A 21,235-nucleotide genomic window follows, 5' to 3' on the forward strand; every position below is an offset into this window, starting at 1 on the left:
ATAGTCTTAATTGCCCTGTATTTAAAATACATATCACTGTTAAAACAAACTTAATCTAAAGTGTATTATTAACATGCACATTCATATTCCCACTCGCATACGAACAACACACATGTATGTACATATGTATGTGTGACCACACTTATCTAAAGCGAAAAAAATCAGGAGAACACTCAAAACAACAAGCAAGCAAGCACAGAGTGCAATGCACTGAACTCCGAGTACAATGGCCCCAAAAACTGAGGCACTAACACACGCACACACACACACACTCACAACGAAGAGCAGATGCTTGTACTACGGTCACACTGTGTCGCTCACAAGCGAACGGATAACAGATAACAGACACACACATGAAAACAGGCACGACAGCAACTCGCGTCTGACCTTCCACATTGCCATCTCGCTCACACACAAGTGTCGGCCATTGACGTTACGTATCAGGCAGCTGGCTGTGAGTGCTGGGCACCTATTGAATTAACATCGCATGACGCAAAGTCCGCGGAACGTACATTTTTCACCATTTAACGAGAGGCAAGCAGCAACCGGCAGCTTTGGGCAGCGGCTGCCGCGCAACAGCGAGCGCGCTCTCAATTTCGCGTTAACATAGAAAATCGTTAGAAGCGAGCGCAGCAGTTACCAAGTTTTCATAGAAATAGCAAAACGTCTGGCCGCAAAACTTTTGCTGGCTCGGTGAAGCTGCCTCTGCCCGCTGCTGCAAGAAACTGGAGTTGGAGTTGGAGTTGCAACTAGACCTGGAGTTGGGGAGTTGATAGCGTGGCGCTGTTGTTGCTTCACGTTACATTGGAAATGGGTTGATCAGAAGGGGAGGCTGAACACTGTAAAATTAACATAACAAAAGAAGCGCGCGCGCTCGCGTTTACAAAACGTTTTTCCCATTTTGTCGAATTATAATTTCAAATTTTATGGCGAAAGCTGTATTGTGCAGATAAAGAGAGAGAGAGAGAGAGAGAGATAAAGCGACAAAGAGAGATGGTTATTTCTTGAAGCCTGTTCGTTTATATTTTAAACATACAAACGAAATAATGGTCTAGCCAAAAAGGCCAACAGACTGTTGCAGTGCAGTGTGTGTGTTGGCCATAAATAAAATAATATTATTGCGCGATTTAAGCCCCGCTCCCGCTTTAATTCGATTGGTGTTGTCGGGGCACGCCTTCTAAAATTATAATTTATTATTATTATATTTCGTTTGCTTAATTACACCAGGAAAACAGAAGTTGTACAGCGAACAAGTGACACAACAAACACCAACACCAACATCACGCCACGCCACCACACCACACGCCACCACGACACCACACACTACACCACAGCAGTGGCTAGACAGGGCGGCAGAGATCTATCGACCTCCTGCCACATACATACATACATACGTACGTACGTACCACAGTGCGTTGTGGCACTCACAGCAAGCGAGCGAGCAAGCAAAGGCACTGTGATTGAGCAAAAAATCGAAAAAGATGGCTACTAACAGCGCGGGCTAACAGAAAGCATAGCTAAACGGCCGAGAGCATTTGTCATCATCATCATTAACGTTGTTGTTGTTGCTGTTGTTATTGTGTGGGGAACACAAACGCAGCAGCAATTGGGGAATACGATTTAAGGGGGCCCTACCATCGGTCTGGGGCTCTCCACACACACACTCTAAGGGGCACGGGCGCCAAAGACCTTCTCAAGGCTGCAACGTTTATTTTATCAACTGGGGAGCTCCACATTTTAGTCAAGCAGGCAGAGCGCGCGCACACACGCCGACATGGGGAAGTCTTGACTACCGTAACAGGCGCCCATAACCTCACAAGCAACGCAGCAGCCACATTGTGTGCCCCTCCCAACAGCCAAGCAGACGCTGATATCTCACATGCTCCCTCTCTTTCTCACTCGCTCGTTTGCTTGTTCACCGCTCTTTTAGTATGTGTGTGTGATTGCGTGTTCACTTGTTTCGTTATGTCACGCCTGGTGAATCAAATCGCGGCTGCCGATTACGAATTTCGTTGGACCGGCAGTGGCGCACAACCGGAAAGATCCTAGGGCACGTCAAGCTGTTCATTGTAAAGGGCCAACTCTTCAGCTGAAGTTGGAACTAGTTCAATGCTTGGTATACTAACAACTATTGATTGTTTAAGACTATAAAATGTTTTAAGATATTGCGTTTTTTCTTTTTTGGGCTTTTTTGAAAATATTATTTCCCTGAATATTTTGATTATAAGATGGGAAGTAGTCTGTACTCCTATAAATGCACCCTCACTTCTTAAACATTTTAATTTATTAAGATAAATACTTATATATTTATTAAATAAAACAAATTGTGATCTAATAAATACCGTGGCAGTCAAAAATTGCACATACGACCCATTTAACCATAGTATTTTTATTACTTCGGTGTTATCCTGCAAAGCTACGCCTCTGTTCAATCTGCATCTAATACTGCTGCATTGTCGAATTCTTCCCCAATCTCAGAACGACATCCCCGCTCTTAAACAGGTGTGTTATATACATAGATACGTACATCTGTATTTATGTAAGTTGTGCTGAAAACCCCTTGCAAAAAACGAGACAGCGTCGTCGTTGAAAACGGGGGAATGGGGTTTGAGCAAATCAGCGTGGAGCGCTTTACATTATTATTGGGGGCCAAAGGACACTTTCATTTCGTGCCAAACGAGAGAGTAAACAATTTTTAGTGAAATTTTCGAATAGGCGAACAGCAAATTTGTAGGGCGTACGCTGCTGCCCCGTTTGCCAGGCGGCAGCGACGCTGACGCCGAAGCTGACGCTGCTGATGATGATACTCGCTGTGCTGTGCTGTGCTGTGCTGTGTGGCTCCGTGCCCGCCCCATTTACTTTTTGTTCATGCGCGCGCGTCGCCGACAACTGTTCTAAATGATGACGGGAGCAACAGCAACAGAGCAGGCAACCACAACACACATCTACTTAGATGATAAAAAAGCACACAAAACACACTAATACACAGACAAGAGTAGGGGGCGACCGACATACGCACACATCGGCAATAATCAAGGTGGGCATGACATGAAAGAGGGGTACGTTTGGGGTTGGGTCAAACAACAACAGAACAGAGTTTGCCTCACTCTCGCGCACGTTTTTCGTTCTCACATACACACAAACACACGGCATTGACTTTGAAAAACATTTGACAGCCAAGAGGCAAGAGAACAACAACAAAAGCAGCACCAGCGCGTCGTGATCACATCGAGAGTAAACGAAACAGCAACAACGAGAATACGCATGGTGGAGTCAAAAGAAGGGGAAACAGCAGGGGTCAAGCTTGTTGTCAGAGCAAACATTTGAGTGAGTTCTCGCTCTCGCAATCGACTAAACTAATTAGCATGCAGGTAACCAAAAACGAAACGGACATACACCAAACCAAATGCAAATTGCAAGAGCAAGTGAGCGAGCTAGCTCTGGCATTGGTACTCGCTCTCTTGGCTCTCTCTCGCGCTCACACACTCAAAGAACATCGTGACGCACACAAGAACATCTAATTCACCTCAGCAGCGCATGACCGCTGAAAATGTTCAAAGAGGTAAATGAACTTCCCATTCGTCTCTCTGATTCGCCATTTGTATAGCGTGGGTATGTGTGAGCACATTTCATTGCCAAGGTAGCCCCATACATACACATTTACACCGACACTCAATGGGCATCATTCACGTCGCACTCGCACTCATGGTGTGTTTACCCCAGGGTTGCTTGCTGGTCATTTCTGCGTCACTGTTATCGTTAAAACTTAAACTTAAAACAGTTCAAACATTTTTTACAACATCCCATTCAATCGAAAAGCGAGCGAGCGAGCGCACAACGTGCCGTGTCGCATTTTCGATTTGCCCCTTCGAATGTTGGCTGTTGTGTGGCAACAAGAACTCAAACTTCTTGAGTTGCCACTCAAGTGTACTCGTTGCGCATTCATGAGCATTCATGCCATCTTTTGGTTATATTCAATGCACTCGACTCGAGCATGAATAAAAACTCTATTCAGATCGCATAAAGCTGCTATACTAATTAGTATGCCCACGATAATATGAGTACACTCATAGACATATTCAAAACTTTAAGAAATCGCCTTGCGAATGAAAATTGAATATTTAAATATTGCACCCCATTCAATTGCCTGAGTTCAAATAACAACGGCAAAACAGAAGTTGGACAATACCTTGTATTGTGTGTGTTCCCGGATCCCACTCGAGACAAGCGAGTTGTTCACGAGTACAACGGGTACACCGGGTGCACACGAGTACACGAGCGAGCGAGTGAGTGAATAGTGTGAATGCGTTATATTCGTAGCGGTTTTGTGAATTTTTCATCAGGCGCCCAGCGCCGAAAGCAGCACGTGCGATGCGCATTTTGATTCACTCGACGACTGTGAATGGCAATAACTGCTGTCTGGCCATGTGGGCGAGAGTGAGACAACCGTATGACATGTTTGCGCAGTTCTCGTTGCCCGATGCGCGCTCTGTAAAATGTTTGCCGCCAGCGCTGCGAGCCTGTTAACTGTTTTAGTTAAAGAGCAATCCATTTTGTTTTGCGAAAAGGAAAAGGAGTAGACAACCTCGTTGCGTCTCGTCTGTCTCTGTTTGTTATTGTTGTCGCAGTCGCTTTCAGCAGCGAGTGTTCTTTAGGTGCGAAAAACAAAAACAAAAGGTAGCAGACGCAAGGCACTTTTTCTGATACCGGCATTAGTGTCGAAAATTCACAATTTGATAATGAAATAATTATATGGGTGTGGCATATTAAAGTTTAATTCAAATAAGCTTAATTGCAAATGGCATTTAATAGTTTTAGTGTTTCTTTTATTTGTCATTTGCTTTGCTTTGCATGTCTTAAGCTTTAAGCGCATTGAAATTTAGACTTTGCCAAAGTTTTGAAAGCTATAATACCATTTTGAACAGTTGTTCTTTTAAAGCTTTAATTATTGTCAAAGTGCACATAAACATACAGACGTATTTTGTAGAATCTTTGTATGTGTGTACTCATTTAATAATATATTTATTAATTATATTTCAACGTGCTCTTTGTAGAGTGGCTTTTTAAGCTCGATTGACAGAACTTTTTGCGCTGTGGACAAATAATAAGCTCGTGTTTTGAGGTCGGCTTTGACTCGACATATTGACAACAAGTAGTATGTAGGGCCTGCGTTTTGGCTTTCTGATAAAACTTTCAATCCAGCAAGCACAAAAAAAGCATTAAGCAGTGCTTTTCTCATAAAACAATATGCGAGAGAGGTGTATGTGCTTTTGCACAATAAAATTGAAATAATAATGCTAGCATTAAGATGTGAATTTAAAATATAATTTTGTATTTTATATGTTGGCAAGATCTGCACATGTTTTACTTTCCAATACCGTACCATGATTTTCCCATACCGTAATTCAAATAAACAAACATTTTAATATGTTTAAAAATTTAAACCATGATTTTGAAATAATTCTTCAAATTTTTCTTTTGTAGTTAAATATGATATTGATATTTTTAAATTCCATATCTCCAAAAATTGGCTTTAATTAAATAATAAATTTTGGTTTTGAATCTTTCGTTGTCTGTCTAAACACTAACTCTTAGATATATTCGAATTTGAAATAAAATGTATTAATTCTACATTCAGTTATGATGACAAATAAAGACTGTGCACATTTACCTATTGCATATGGAGCTGTTATTGTTGTATTTATCGCTTTTGCCGATAACGATAAGCGTCGCAAGTTTTGTAGTTGTTGCAGCTTACACAGCGAACAAGTTTAAGTTTAGAACTTGAAAATATTTAGCTTGAACTTTTTGAACGCTTCCGCGCGAAAGAGCGCAGTCAATATGGTGCAGGGGGACGAAGGGGCGCTCAAGAAGAATCCGCACACAATAAAAGCAAAAGCACTCGGCGGCAGCGGAGGTGAACTTGACAGATTTAACTTTTTTCAAGTTTCGGAAAACCAAAGTATGTGTGTGTTTGCATGTTTCTCTCTGCGCGTGTATGTGTGTGTGCAACTTTGGCAAGTTAATTTCGTTTGGAAGCTACAGATTTTGAAAGTTCTTGTACTGGGAGCTAAAAATCGACAAAGGCTTTAGCAGGGCGATATCTTGTGTACAATGTGTTTTGAAACAGCTTTGTCCCCCTCCGTTCCCTGCTGCAGCCCAAGAGTCGCGCGATCCGCCATTCGAGCCAGCGTAAACATTTTTTGTTGTTATTTTTTGTATAATGGCGAGAGCTTAAACAGCTTTTGCTTTTCGTTCATTAAACACATGAAATAAAAAAATAACATAATAACGATGCGACAGTTTCATTTCGACACTACAACAAAACCATGCAACACGTTCGATTTTTTCGACAAAGCGACAAAACGGTCGTTGAATTCTGCTTCTGCTGCCACGACGAGAGACTTCGATTCGACTTCGTTGTGTCTACAAATTTTTGAGTTTGCACACGCACACGAGATGTCCCCGAAAATTGCACAACTCATTCGGTGTAGAATTATTGTAATCCCCACCAGGCGCCCAAAATCGCCAGCACAACAATTTGGGCAGCAGGTTCGAAATCTGCTACTCGCAGTGCTTTCGGCTGAATGGCGCTTTTGCTTGCGCAGTGTGCGGCCTCTGTATGGGTGCAAGCGAGATGACTGCTATGCGCAGCTTTTTGTTTTCATTTGCAGTTGTGCGCAATCAGCAGGCTTTCGCACTCGCACACAACTGCTTGCGACGACAACAGAAAATATATAAAACGCCATTCACCGGGGACGCTGGCAGCTTTTGCTGTGCGCCTGTTGAAAAATTCACAAAAAGCCAAAATAGCGCGAACGGAACACGTACAAATCGAAAATCGGACGTTCACAACGTCCCTCGGTCGTTCACATGCGACGGCGCTCAATTTGAATTTCCAACGGTCGACTCCGCTACATGCACTTTGATTTCGTTTCGATTTTTGAACTGAAATAAAAAATTTGCAAGTGCTGGCAATACTGCTTTGGTGCAACGGCAACTGTGCATTTCATTTTCTATTTTTAAATTTTACATTAGCAACATCGTTGCAGACGTATTTGTGCAATTCATAAAGTAAGTAAAGAGCTCTCTCGTTATTACTTTGCAAAAGTTTTCTTAAAAATTGCATAAATTGTATATAAAAACTCCAATAAATAATGTGCATTTAAACATTACATATATGTGCATCTTATTAAAATCTTTGCATATTTTCAGTAATTACATAATACCCTAAAAGAAATCATGGCGTTACCTGAGGGATTGGCTGGCAAAATGAAGACTTTCCAGGTGGGAAATGATTTAAGTTTAACAAAATGTTCAATATAATTGAATACCTTCTTTGCAGGCTGTGAATGATCTGCCCGTTTTTCTGAAAGGAGGTCCAGCTGATAAGGCCCTATTTGGCATTACTGCAGCGCTCTGTGGCATTGGTTTAGTGAGCATCGTTCATATGGTCTACACAATGGGCTTTGCCAAAAAGAAGGCATAAATGTTGACTCTTTAGTTTAATAACACTTTCTGAATCACATTCAGCTAATGCAATAAAAGTAATCAAACAAGTAGATAGCATTTGAATTATTTTGAATTAGGCGCCCAAGTAACCCAAAGTGTAGCAGCAGCCCTGGCAATATCAGAGTGGTCACACTGCCAACAGCTGTTTTGGATGTGCACGTAGACTGTGAATGCATAAAGCAACCACACACACAAAGCAAACAATTTTTGCTTGAAAACAGAGATTGAAAACACAAATTGGAGAAATGGAACCAAACGATGAGGTTGTTGAGCGCCAGAAGCTAGTGCCAAATGATGTGGAGACCGAGGAGGAAGCAAAATCAGCCCAAACACCTGCCACGCCCGTTGCGGTGCCAAAGATCAATGTAACAAAGCAATCACACACGCCCAAATTTCCTCCTCCTCCCCCACCAATAACAAAAACATTTCTTGTTTGTAGATTAAAGGCATATCGAGTGGCGAAACAACGCGTAGTCGCAACTCAGCCTCGTGTTCCATTGAGCGCACCATCTCAGAGAAGGGTCAAGGTGCCGGCAGCAGCCAACAAGGTCAACAGGCTTCAGCCAAAACAACACTGCAATATGTCAACGAACGGCGACCACGCCCACACGCACAATCATCAGCAGCTGGGGGAGGCGGCGACGAACGGTTTGAGTTTAAAACGCGTCCACGCAAATTGCTGAAAGGTGAGTCAAAGGGCTGTCCGAACAATTGATTTAGATTCTCTCCTCTAACCTTGCAGTCCTCGTCGTCGTCGCTGTGAACGCTGTGGCAATGAGTGGATCGGTTGTTTGTTGTTGTCGACATATGACGCACTTCTGACCATATGTTGCCCGCTCGACACTTTCACACAAACACACCCAACACACGCGTGCTGTCCAGTTGTTGTACTTTCAATAATTGAAAGGCTCGCAAAGCCATTAGACGCCTTCTTCCTATTACTGCTTCTCAAGCGCCTCCTTCTGAGCCTACTCCCCATTTGTTTCCCTCCACTTCTACACTTTTGCCACCTTCTTTCATCAAAAGTGGATGAGTTTCCCCTAGTCCGCTGTCACTTGAGTCTACGCGTCGCCTCGAAACTGTTGCGATTTTGTTGATAACATCATTTGGTGGCCAATTACTTCGTGCTCATTTTAAGTTAACTACGGCTATTACCAACTTATTGCATTGATTTTAAGCTCACTTATACGTTTTGATTTTCATAGTTCGAATTTTTTTAAATGTATATTTTTCTCTAATATGTTGTGTTGTGTTTAAAATAGCAATGGGGTCTTTAGTTTAAAATATTTTACATTCTGAATTCTTTATTTTTGATTTTACCAAAACTTAATGGATACACATTTTATTAACTGTGTTTAGCTTAAATTATTCTTAATAATTTGTATTGGTATTTTTTTCTAGTTTTATATCTTATTTTATTCATTAGTATGTTATATGTTTTTGTTAATATTAGATTGCTTGAGCATTTAAAATAATTAAAATTAATTGACAAACGGTTGTTAATTATATTTATTATAATTTGACTTAAATTTAGTTGTTATCTTCATAGAGTTGAATTTGCAAATCATAGATTTGTATTTTTATTGATAGCCCTATTTTTTTTAAATATTTTGGTGACTCTTCAATTTAAGTTTGGTTTCACGTGAATTTACATCTTAATTTCTTATTTCAATTTGATTCACTTATTAATTATTGTACTTTTATACTTTTATTTATTATCCATTGTTGCTATTGATTTTTTGGTTTTCATTATTTATTTCCATGATTTATTGTTTAATGTTTTGGTCATAACGCAAGCAGATGGCCATCCGCTGGACGCGATGCACAGCAGCGAGCACAGCTTAAACAGCATTACACTGGTAAGCAGCGAGTGGTTATCCCCTGATCCCGCCACCAACACCTCGAACACCAACCAAAGCTCCAACCACAACGACAACAACAACAACAACAATAATAAGAACAACAGCAGCAACACAAACACGCCAAGCATGCAGTGTCGCAAGGGGCAGCAAGAGCAGACAGTGCCACATGCCCCACCATTGACAATGCCCCATGCCAATGCTAATGGCAATGCCAGCGTTCACAGCGACAAGTTCGATGAGCGTCCGATTAAACATCATTCTTTTGTCTCCGAAGTGCCCGATGTGAAGCACATGGAACGTGCACTGCTTGGACTTCTCGATGATTTTCACTCCGGCAAGCTGAAGGCGTTTGGTAAGTCGGTTTATATAATTTCACTTATATTACAATTAATTATACTATTACTTATCTTAGGATCGGGCTGCACCATGGACCAGATGACCAAGATACGCGAACAACAGGAGAGCTTAGCCAAATTGCATTTCGAGCTGGCCGCCGCCGAGGAGGATTCTCTGGAGCATGGCAATGAGTTCAATACGAGTCGTGCCCAGGAGAATATGCTGCAGCTGATGCAGCGCCTCGAACAGTTGTCCATCTCCATTGAGCAGCTGCAGACGAGTCACACGGGTCTCTGAGATTTGGCCAACCTGCTGCCAACGATCAACACGCTTGGAGATCGTTTGCTGCTGCTCTGATTCTTTGACTCTTGAATCATCTCTGACTCTTGACTTTGACGACAACGTTCACTTCGGACTTGTGTACATATTTAAGTTAAACAATTAATTAAGTAGTAAGAATTTTTATAAGCTTCCAACTGCTATATCTGACAAACCGTATAGCAGAATATAGTTAAGCCGAACTTTTGCAAAACATTGTGAATTGAATTAGATGGTAGTCGGTTTTTATTAGTCACGTTAAGTGCACATAAACTGTAGCTTTCTATATCCATTCTCTCAACTGACTAGCTTCGATTTCAATGTAATCTGTTCAATTAATAACCATATATGTTTTTGTTAAAGTTATTTGCATCATTCAATTGATTAAAAGTTAATACTTTTATATAACAGAAAACAACGTGAATTTTAAAATTTTAGACTTGATCCTAATATCCTCTTGTAATCTTTCCTTTCTTCAGACAACTTTATTCTTGAATATTTGTTATTTCGATCTGGTGCTATATTTAAATCAATTTACTCGTAATCATTAATAGATCATTATTAAATGGCTTTAAAATCTCCAATTGTTTTTATAAATCAAATTTCTCCCTATAATCAGACCCACTAGCAAGAACTTTAAGATACAATTTAATTTTAAGAAGCTAATAAACTGACATTATGATGACAATATAGCAAAGTTCAAGATTTATCTAAAGTTATTTATGGAATGGAAATATTAGATATCGTTAACTTCGAGTGTTCCCCATTTGTTTTTTAATCCTATAAAATACATGTGAATTAAAAAAATAATCTTTTAGGAATTTACAAATATTGTTTACCTTTCCTAAACCTACATTTATTTAAAGTCCGCTTGTAAATTTTTAAATCATATTGTATCTAGAAGAGTTTTTTATTTTCAGAAAATATTTTAAGAAATTACTAGAATTGAAAAGGATCTACATTTTTGTTTGTCATATAAATTTAAAAGGAATAGGAAAAAACATCAATAAGAAGACGGCGCTATATTTTCCTTGTCATTAGCTGTCAACGAGTTCTTTCGTTGTCGTCGCTTCAATTCGGAATTCCGCATAATATCAACAAAAAATAAAAAAGAAGGGAATACAAATCCATAAACAATGCTATAAGAAGTACGTTCGTCCGGCAATTACGGTTGCGGCCTTTCAAAAAAATGCCCATTTCTTCTTGGGGAGAATTCCCCATGTTTTGCATGCACAATTACTGCGTGTGTTTGGGATCTGATCGAAATTGAGATTTGGGTGTGAGAGGAGAGTACGACGATGAGAGGCCAACCTTTGGACAAGTGCATTCGTACATAGGAAATTTGTTTGTGCTTTAATTTATGCATTTGTATTCAGTTGGTGTCCAATCTTCGGCTGCGTTTGCGACTTCGACTGCGACTGTCATCAACATTAACTTCGTCATTGTTGTTGGCGGCGTCGGCTTCAGGCTTCTTGTGTTTGTTCTTATTGTATTTGTTGTTGTTGTTGTTGTTGTTGCAGTTGCTGCCGTTGTTATTGTTCTTGTGGAGTTGCTGTTGTTATTGTTGCTGTTGCTGCTTGTGATCGGTAAAAGTAATTTGTGGCTCGTTCTTCTTTCTTTTTCATGTTCTGTTTAAATCCGGGTTTCAAATAACAAGAATCATGCACTGTGAGAAATTGGTTACAGAAATGCATCCCATGGATTTGAATTTAATGATTACAATATTGTAATTTTTATTTATTTATTTTAAATATTAATTGAAATATAAAATAAATAGAACTAAATACATTTACATATCTAAATCAATCAATTCAATTCTCAACATTAATAGATAAAAAAAATATGATTTTTAAATATAAAATTGCTTTTTTATTTTTCTTAATTTTAATCAACTGTTTTTACAGCCCTTAATATTTATTACTAAATAATACAGTATAGATTCAAATAATAAGGGCTGTAAAAACAATTGATTAAAATTAAGAAAAATACAAAAGCAATTGTATTACTAAATAATTCATTTAAGTATAGATTCATCTAAGATAATTATATTCTAAAGAATGCATTTCTTTCTAAATATTTCATATAATATGCCGTAATAATGAATTTGTAGCGTTGTTCAATAATTTCATTATTTTCTATTAATATAAAAATAATCAAGAAATAACCTGCAGGTCACAAACTTTCTCCGAAAATACTATTTTCAATAGAATTATGTATATTCTAAGACACAAATAATAAATATGGAATAATATTAAAATACAAATATGTATTTAGTCCAATAAAATACAAATAGCTAAAGTTCATTTTAATTAACGCGTCAATATGATTTTAATTACCACCTACTTAGATGAATTTAATTTATTCTTTAGTTATTTTCTTGTCCTTCTATATGTGCAATTTCTTGCAGTGCATTTGGCCACTTGTTGTTATTGTAGCTGCGGTTACCGCCGCCTGCCTTTCCCTTCGCTAGTTGCGGTCAGAAAACTCAGCTCCGAGTACAACTTCAACTTCGGTTTCTGTTGCTGCTGTGTTTTTGGATATGGATTTTGGGGGGCGATTGAGGGATTGGTTTTTTGTCTGCTTTGTATTGTTGTTGTTGTTATTTTTTTCGGGTTTTCGGTTGTGTTTAGTTAGCGGTTTAGTGCATTCCTTTGGCTGGCGAGTCGACCATCATTTGCGTCAAATGAAGAAATAAACGCTTTGGCCGGCGCATCCGCCATGCTGCATACTAAATGCACCCGGTACCTGTTACACTCGGGCTCCAGAAGGCGGGGCAGACACACACACACACACACCTCCACACGAGTGGCACTTCCATTGTCCGGCGTGCCATCACGTGCCTGCTGCCTGCTGGGGATCGGGATTGGGAATGGAGAACGGAGAATGGGAATGGGGAATTGAGGAATGGGAATTTCCGAGGCGACAAGCGAACCAAGCCCTAGAATGCAACAAGTGCTTCTTTTGCTGTGTGTGTGTTGGGTGCAACACTCGACTGAAACCTTAGTTAAAGGGATCCCAGCTGGAAAAGTGGGGAGCAGGGGGTGCAGGTGAGCAGGTGAGCAGGGGCAGACACAGTTCATCGAATCGCGTGTTATGTAAAATGCAGAGAAGTCATTAAATATGTGAATCGCATATCAAATTTCGTATGAAATGAATTGAACCTTTTGGGCTTTGGTCACATGAGAATTTGATGAACTGCCAACGACGCGTCGTAGTCGTCGTGACCGCTGCGGGGAGAAAGAGTGAGGAACACGGATTGTGAAGTTTCGTCGCTTGGCGTCCATTTGATATGTCAAGCGACACGAGTTCGAAGCTCGTTCACTTGCCTGAGGTTATTCATCGCCATCTCCATCTCCGCCTCCGTCTCCATTTCCATTTCAATTCGATTTCCATTTGATGGCTGCAGCGCTTAATCCTTTCCTCGTCCTCCTTCTTTTTGGGCATCTATATCTCGCCTGCCTTTTGCTTTTGATATCTCTAAGGGAGCCTGTGGACACAAAAGAGCGTGCCGTTCCGTGCTACGTTCCGTTGCTCTGGTTGCGGAAATTACGTTGCTGATGACAGCGCAAAAAGCGGAAGAGCACGCAGCAACAACGGAGGGATGGGGTGAGGGGAGTGGCAAAAGTGGGCTAGGCTGGGTTGCCGTAACAGGAAGTGCGACAAAATTCAAAACGTACTCTGCAGTCGGGCTTCCTGCTGTTGCTGCCACTGCGGAAGCAAGCGAAAAGCCAAAGCGAGGATGTCAGAGCGGCAAAAGCAGGAACGTTGAGGCTGCAGTGAGAAGGGAGGTAGAGGCTCTGTCCGTGGAGGTAGCAGGGAGGCCGAGAGGCAGTAAAAGCATGGGAGGTCTGTGCTGACTGACTGACAGTCGTTGCTTTCAGCTGGGCTGCCATGAATGTCGAGCACACGGCAAAAGTTGCCACTGCCACTGCTGCGGAAGTCAGGCGCAATAGTGTGTAAGGGGTGGTGGGTGACAAACTCCTGAGCCCAGTAATTCCCCATAGAAGAGAGAGAGAAAGAGCGAGAGAGAGAGAGTCACAGACACAAAGTGAACGCAGGACGAGGGCGACGTACTTTATTTCCTGTAAATGTCCTCGAAAATATGAACATTATATCCCGGAAACGGAAGCTGCAGCATTTGCAAGGAAGCGACAGTCTGCCGAGCTGCCGAGTTGCCTTCTGGCAGCCCACGACAGAATGACTGACTGACTGACTGACTCTCGCATTGCCTTCCTTACTGCCTACACAAACACACACACACACACACTCGGACGCTGTCAGCTCCACATGGGCTGATTAAAGTGGGTAAACAAGTGACTTGAAATGTACACAGAGCAGCAGCAACTGAAGTGGGACGGAGATCTAGACAACGCCCGCCGACTGTGACGTCTTGCAACATCCTGCAGGAAGCGTAGCGTAGGCGTTAGGTGGTCTCCTTGTAGTAAAACCTTTTGCATCCAGCATCCAAATGACGGAAGCGCCTTTCAGCTCCGGTCTGCATCTCTTGCTACAGCTCCAGATCCTTTGCTATAGTCATCTCCTCGTTGCGTCTCCGGCTGCTTTGGCAGGAAATCATCGTCGTGGACGTAAATTAAATTCCATGCAAAGTTAATTTTCAATGCTTACAGCCACCCCGTCAAACCCCCTTCAGTCTCTATGCCCAGCACTATTTCCGCATCTTGGGAGCAAAAACATTTGTGCAAGCAAACGATATGAGCAAAACTTTGAATCCGAGACGGGAAACAAGACGATGCTAGAAGGAGGAGGAGGCACGGACCATGAGATTCAATGATGATGGGTTGACTACATTTCCGTTGGGGATTCGTTAGCAGATGCTTAAGATATTTATGACTGCGCTTTAGCTATGGATAAGCATTGCTAGCAGACTGTGTTCCCTTCTCTATGCCAAAAACAAGCGACGAACTATTTCTTGTTGAATTGAAAATCAAAGATAGTTGAAGTAAAAATGGCCCACGTAACTATTAAAATTGTTAAATTAGAAATAAAAAGTACCAAATTAACAATTAATTAAGAAATGTAACGGTTTTGTTGAATTATCTAAACATACTAAGGTTTAACTGTTTGTTCCGATGGCTACTATATGTTACTACTAATACATGAGCTTCCTTTTGTCAAAACATACAACCGTACTGAGTTTTAATACGATGGCTTTAAAATTAAGTTTTTGGTTGGATTAGAAAGGAGTAGACAGATAGATAGATAGTCGCATTTTCGCTTGGCTATTTCAGTTGATCAAGCGACTTTTCCACGCCCACTTTTATGCGAAAGAGTGCTTCAGACCTGATTTATGAAGTCATTCGAAAGCATAATAAAGATGCGTCATTCAAGGCTGGGAAATTGAAGTTGCAGCGTTCTTTTAGTTCTTGAGCAGCTCAAGTGGAAGAAGATGGAACATATAGTAGGATGTGTGTATTTGCAATTTGCCTCAATCTGTTGTGGCACAATGGGAACCGTTGGCCACATAACTACGGCCAATGTACCGCTAGATGCTCGACCATAAACAGAGCTGCAGACCTGAAGATGTGAAGAGCTGTCTTCGCATCTCGATTGGCAAAATGGCAAAGCAATAAATGAATCTACGGCCTCAGACTCAAACTCAAACTCAAGATCTCGAGCCTGGGCCTCCTCTCCTGTCTTTCTCCTTCGTCTTGCGCTGGCAAAGATTACGTGAAAGGTGAAAGTTGTGCGCTGCGTCGAGAACCACAAAAGCTGCCAACTAAAAGCAGGAAACAGACCAACAACAGTGAGAGAGAGAGAAAAAGAGAGACAGGAGAGAAAAGAGAGAAGAGCAGGTCAGTCTGCAGTTTGGTGAGAAACCGAACCCGGAGCCGCACCTGTCGACGGCCTAAGACCCGGCATGCCTTGCCATAGAGCAGATTTCCGTATGCGAAATGTGGAACACTGGCACAGTAGCCGCAGCCAACTACCGAACGAGCACCCTCCTTCTCTTCCTCCACGTCTCTTTCTTCAAGCCATTTATGGCTGCCACCGTTCGACCCACTGTCTTAGTGTGTCTGCTGTACGCTTTGGTCCAGCTTGAAGAGACGCGCTGCAGCTGGACAGGTTGGCAAGCCATGCCAAAGCCAAAGCCAGAGACAAGACAAAGACAGGCTACTGTCTGTGAACGCTTCGTGTGCATTACCGCATTGTAAACCTGAATTCTTCACAGCGCTGTCTTCGCTTCTTTCGCCGCTTTTGTTTCGTCTCTTTTTCATCTCCTGTGTTATACACTTGCAAAGAAAGGTACTACGACTTATGCATAAACTTAATGAGAAGCTCTGTGATTAGAGTGTCCCTTTAACGCTCTTAATTTTAAAGCTGGATTAACGACATTTTGCTATACATATGCAAAACACATATAAAAATTATTTATATTGGAGTGCTATACAATATAGCTGCAATTCGAGGAATAGTCTAGCACACTCTATAGAAATATATCATACAAATCTCCATTATACGCTTATGTACTTCTTTAATTATTCTCTCTTAAACCTTGCTTGAGGTTATAATCATGGAATAGTCTAAAATATTTTTAGTTTTCTAACATATGTATGTACTTAATAAATTTTTATCTTCAAGTCGAGCTAAACATATATTAGAATAGTATACGGTGCTCCTATTCTATTTATAACTTCTTTTATCACTCATCTCTCCTCTTAACCCTAACTCTCTTAGTGTAGCAAATCTTCGACTTGCCTTCAACAACTTTTCTTTCTTTCTTGCTTCGTTTTTGGCACTACAAATCCGGATGCTGTGTCGCCTCCTCGGCATTGTTTTTTTAATAGATTATAAATGTAAGGCAGTGGGTGTCGCTGGAGTCACTGGTGGAGAAGATTGCGGTGGTGTTGGCGGTGGTGTCGCTGTCTCTTTGGCGTAGCCTCGATTCGGTTCAGTTTCGGTTTCGGGTATCTCACTAACTATGTACGAAGTCTGGTCTCGTCATTAGACGGTAGCGTGTTTGTAACACTTTTTACTACAGGCGGGGGCAGCAAGAAAGAGAGAGAGAGAAATATTGTAGACTGGAGACTGTAGACTGTAGACCGGGACTGGGTCTTGCACTCGACGAGGCTGTCTGTTTGTCCGGGGAGTGTGTTTGTTGTTTGCTTGAGGAAGTTATATAATCAGACTCAATCAATTTATAACTGTTATGAGCAACTTGCTTGAAAGTTAATAACCAAAAGTTCGGCCTCGTATTATGTATATCTATGTATGTGTGTGTGTGTCTGTGTGTGTGGGTGGGCAAAGCGAACGGTACAAGTTAAGAGCTCAGCATGTAACTGATCCGTTTGAGTGCCTATGCTGTGTGCTGTCTGTGAGCTGAGAGTCAAATATGCTTCCTCATTAATTTATTGAACATGCCAACCGAAAGAGCAGGATAGTGCGGCAAAATGAGAAAGACTGATAGAAAGAGGGGAGAGAGAGAGAGAGAGAGAGAGGGATTGCAGTTCATGATCTGTGTGAGAAAACTTTTTAAAGTAATCAGCTGGAAGTGAAGTTAGCAACGATCGTTAAAAATCGCTGGGGATCCGCAACTTGTTCAGCAAAGGTCAACATTCTTTTAGACTCTACACTCTCTGAAGATCAGTTAACGGTTGGGAGCGAAGACAAAGCTACGAATTATATTGAAGACAAACTCTTCAACTTAATTTTTAGAACTAGCGAATAAAGCATTTCAAACAAATTTAATTTGAGTAGCATTTAAAACACATATTTTCATAGAAGCTTTAAGGAAAGATATTAAAAAAACAAATACAATAGAAAGTAAAACAAAATGAATTAATAATTTAATACCAAAACTTATCAAAGCAGTTTCTTTTATAGTCTCATCAATTACTGGCTTACTTATCACACAATTCTACTCTTCCGCTCTTCATATGAAGTCTTTATATATATTGTTTCAATGTTTCTATCTGTTGAACGTGTGAATTTCTAATTGCACAATGAAAATGCCCAGCTGTTGTGTGAATTTTCTACTATAAAAACTGGCAAAGTGCTGTGATCGAAATGAAAACTCTTGACTCATAAAAAGTCGAATTTTATGTAGGTATTCCATTGGCATTTCCTTTGTCATTTGGAAGAGAGACATGTGCACCGAGGATAACTTCCTTTTAGCGCACTTAAAAACAGCCGTTCTAATTTCCCAGGCATAAGGTAAAACTGACTGCTGTCCGGCTGTCCGTCTGTCTGTGACGTCCGCGTCTTCCCCTTGCCTTTGGATCTGCTCGTAATTAATTACACAGCATTTTCATTTTCAAGTGCATAGTTGAGTCACTTGTCCTGCTCCCTAAGTCCCGCTCTCGCTCTCTCTATCATCAGCTTGCTTGTTCTGGTTTTAAACGTTTTCCAAGAAATGCAGCCAATGGCATAAACCGAGACCGAGGTCGACTCGAAGCCGGAGTCTGCGAGATCTAAAGAGCCTTCAGCGAGCGGATGTGGCGCACATTTTCCAAGCCGTCCCTCTTTCCATCTATCTGTCTGTCTGTCCGTCCGCTTGCATGTGCGTGCATCTATCGCATGTCTCTTGCTCTATCTGTCTCTAGCTCTGAAACTATCTCTATCTACGCCTTAACCTCAAGGCCCGATCATCATCATCAGCAGCAGCAGCGTTGGCTGCGCTCGTGAGTCGCTTGTGATATTTAATTGATAAAATTTTCACATTCCACAAAACTGCTGCCACAAACTGAAGCCACACACTGTTTATCCTGGCCTCGAGAGGATCGTCTGCCTGCCTGCCAGTCGATTGTCGATCGTCTCCCTCTCATCGATCTCGATATCGAATCTCAGTTGCACAATGCACAATGAAATATGAAACCTTTCACCGCTCTGTTTCTGTGGCATGCAACCTGCGCCGAGGCTCAACACTTGCGGCTCACGATCACTTTGCAACCCCTAAGTGCCGATCAAGTCTCCGTCTGAGTCTCAGTCTCAGTCTGCGAGTGAGTCTGGTTTTTTTTTCTTTTGGTTCTGGTTCGTTGAGTTTTTGGGCGCTAAATTAGAACATGAAATCAGAAAACTGAAATTCCTTTGGCTGCCAATAATCCTGAGCTAAGAGTGACTGCCTGACTGCCTTGCCTGGTGTATAGGTCTCTGATTTTGATCGGTTTTCCCGTTGTTTGGCTCTTTCTTTCTTTTCTTTTGCGCTTTCTTTTTTTGTGCGCTCCTCGTTTCCCACGGTTTCTTCTTTCCTTCATATCCTGCTCGCAAGCACACACACATACACAGCTGATCCTTACAATGGAGAATTCTTTTGCCTTTAGGGCAAACTGTCAAAAAGATCGTACAATTAGTCATTGTACTCCATGTGCGTGAGCGGACGGGGGAAGAATGTGTAACAATTAGGGTAACCAGGATCTGCACTTAATATCCTTTCCAACATGAAATTCAATTTAATGGCGGCAAAGTGTAACGAATGCAAACTCATTTGTATCCTTTATCCTCGATGCCTGATCCGATCCTGATCCTGAAATGTTACGTGGGCGGCAACGAAGGCGGCCTGGCTCATGTTCTGCTCCGCATTCCAATCAGCTTCTGTGAGGGCGTCGTCCCTTAGACTTCCTCATAAGTAATTCTCTAATTCCGCAACACGCTCGCACTCTAATTAAAAATCGATTTCCCGCAAGTACTTATTAAGTTTTTACAGTGTAATAGAATTATCTATAATTATTAGAAAAATCTACTCGTCATAATAATTAATTTTCATCGACTTTCAGAAATTACCTGTAATTATTATACATTTCTAATTGAATATACAAATCGATTTCGAATTTTGTAATAGTATCAATTTAAAGAACATTAAGTAATCGGCTATTCTTTGTAGTTTTTAAGGAATCTATATACTGGGTATAATAAATATTACAGGTAAAATTCTGATACGAAATTTTAAGCTAAAAATAAAATTACGTTTATAACTTCTCCAAAAATGCTAAATTCAAATAATTTTATTTGAACATTTTTGTTAAAAGCAATTACTTGCCAATGCGGGTTTTATATGAATTTACAAGTAGAAATAATTAAAATACAAGATAGAGTTCTTTCGTTCCCCGATGATTCTGATGATTGTTTGATTTATTTTTCCCAAAAATCATTGTATACTAAGATCATATAACTTCAAATACAATTCCTACTGCTACTCCTGCAAAATATGCATTATAATAAATACATAAACCAATAACTTCAGAAATAAATCCCACTGTCCATCTTTAACATTTTGGATAGGCTTTTATTTAGACTTGGCAACAGATTCCTACATATATAGACTGGCACTTATCGGGCGTATTTTGAATTGCATTCCGATCAAGTGGCACTCTAGACAACGCGACTGTCTCTCGAGCATGTAGAATTTGTCACGCCTCCCCCGTTTCGTCCGGATTGTAGTGTTAATAATTCAGTGCGATTGGCAAATGACCAAAAAAGTGAAGCGTCTGGAATACTTCCGCATCGGGTACCCAGCAAATAGCGCTATTTTTAGAGGCCGACGTGTAGTACAGAGCCCCTGCACTGTGTCTCTATTTAGGGCAAGGGGAGACTGCATCAAAAGAGCAATCGGTTTGTGTCTGGGCTATACGTGGAGAGAGCTAGAGAGAGCATTGCGAATCTGGACATTGCATATGCCTACAAACACATACATATGTACATATGCACTAAGAATGTATGAAGATGTATTCTATTTTAATGTCTTATCTGCACTTGGGCATCGAACTTGCGACGCGGCAGATTGACGGCGGCAGGTTGCATGAAAATGCAACTACAAAATTGCACAGACGCATTTTCAAATGTTGACTTCACATCGACTGCGTCATCGACTGTCGCCACCTACGACCCCGCTCCTTCCACCCACCACTTTTTTGTCTCCCACTCAAAAGTGGAGAGTTGACTGCTGATCGCAAAATATATGTTGATTGGCTCAATTGGACGACTATTTGAACTCTGAACTCGGACTCGACAGCACAGCAATCCTTCTCATTTCTTTGCCTCTCTTTGTCTGCTTGTTCTCTTTGCTTGCTCTTTGTCCGTGCTACGCATCGTGCACACAGCAACTACAACTACAACTACTAATTCGTTAAAAGGGGGGTGGGAGGAGGCCACAAACGTTGTTGTCGTTGTCGTCGTCTCGATCGCTGCCGTTTATGGGCATTTGACTTCAAATGTCAACGATGTTTAGGGAAACTGGTTAACGAACTTAAAAT

The 21,235-nt window shown here is 41.1% G+C and overlaps 2 protein-coding genes and 1 long non-coding RNA gene across 5 annotated transcripts; 2 read left to right on the forward strand and 1 right to left on the reverse strand.

Moving 5' to 3' along the window:
- Nucleotides 1–6,993: 6,993 nt before the first annotated feature.
- On the forward strand, nucleotides 6,994–7,562 carry LOC132793194 (cytochrome c oxidase subunit 7A1, mitochondrial). The gene is made up of 3 exons (XM_060802903.1): nucleotides 6,994–7,074; nucleotides 7,216–7,287; nucleotides 7,346–7,562. Exons 2-3 carry the CDS (start codon nucleotides 7,243–7,245, stop codon nucleotides 7,487–7,489), a joined length of 189 nt encoding a protein of 62 aa, XP_060658886.1. The 5' UTR covers nucleotides 6,994–7,074; nucleotides 7,216–7,242; the 3' UTR covers nucleotides 7,490–7,562.
- Nucleotides 7,563–7,669: 107 nt separating this feature from the next.
- On the forward strand, nucleotides 7,670–10,584 carry LOC132793177 (coiled-coil domain-containing protein 28B). Of its 3 annotated transcripts, none has more exons than XM_060802875.1 (4): nucleotides 7,670–7,877; nucleotides 7,952–8,198; nucleotides 9,310–9,726; nucleotides 9,787–10,582. In XM_060802875.1, the coding sequence occupies exons 1-4, from the start codon at nucleotides 7,758–7,760 to the stop codon at nucleotides 10,005–10,007; spliced, it is 1,005 nt and encodes a 334-aa protein (XP_060658858.1). In that variant the 5' UTR covers nucleotides 7,670–7,757; the 3' UTR covers nucleotides 10,008–10,582. The 3 variants fall into 3 exon arrangements, with proteins under 3 accessions (XP_060658858.1, XP_060658873.1, XP_060658867.1); XM_060802890.1 differs by having other exon boundaries at nucleotides 7,672–7,877; nucleotides 9,649–9,726; nucleotides 9,787–10,584; XM_060802884.1 differs by having other exon boundaries at nucleotides 7,675–7,877; nucleotides 9,313–9,726; nucleotides 9,787–10,575.
- Nucleotides 10,585–17,877: 7,293 nt separating this feature from the next.
- Nucleotides 17,878–20,077, reverse strand: LOC132793201 (uncharacterized). Its single transcript, XR_009633090.1, has 3 exons — nucleotides 19,950–20,077; nucleotides 19,767–19,885; nucleotides 17,878–19,703 (listed from the first exon to the last, which is right to left on the reverse strand). It is a non-coding gene; the product is annotated as an uncharacterized LOC132793201 (long non-coding RNA).
- Between the last annotated feature and the right edge of the window lie 1,158 nt (nucleotides 20,078–21,235).

The sequence above is a fragment of the Drosophila nasuta genome, chromosome 2L (assembly GCF_023558535.2).
Source record: "Drosophila nasuta strain 15112-1781.00 chromosome 2L, ASM2355853v1, whole genome shotgun sequence".
Taxonomy (NCBI): Eukaryota; Metazoa; Arthropoda; class Insecta; order Diptera; family Drosophilidae; genus Drosophila; species Drosophila nasuta.

What these genes read in the sequence shown, in the direction of transcription:
- LOC132793194 (XM_060802903.1), top strand. Translation starts at nt 7,243, where the DNA reads ATGGCGTTACCTGAGGGATTGGCTGGCAAAATGAAGACTTTCCAG. An exon ending in GCAAAATGAAGACTTTCCAG is followed by an intron (nt 7,288 to 7,345) that starts GTGGGAAATGAT and finishes CCTTCTTTGCAG; the next exon opens with GCTGTGAATGATCTGCCCGT.
- LOC132793177 (XM_060802875.1), top strand. Translation starts at nt 7,758, where the DNA reads ATGGAACCAAACGATGAGGTTGTTGAGCGCCAGAAGCTAGTGCCAAAT. An exon ending in TCCACGCAAATTGCTGAAAG is followed by an intron (nt 8,199 to 9,309) that starts GTGAGTCAAAGG and finishes TCATAACGCAAG; the next exon opens with CAGATGGCCATCCGCTGGAC. An exon ending in CGGCAAGCTGAAGGCGTTTG is followed by an intron (nt 9,727 to 9,786) that starts GTAAGTCGGTTT and finishes TACTTATCTTAG; the next exon opens with GATCGGGCTGCACCATGGAC.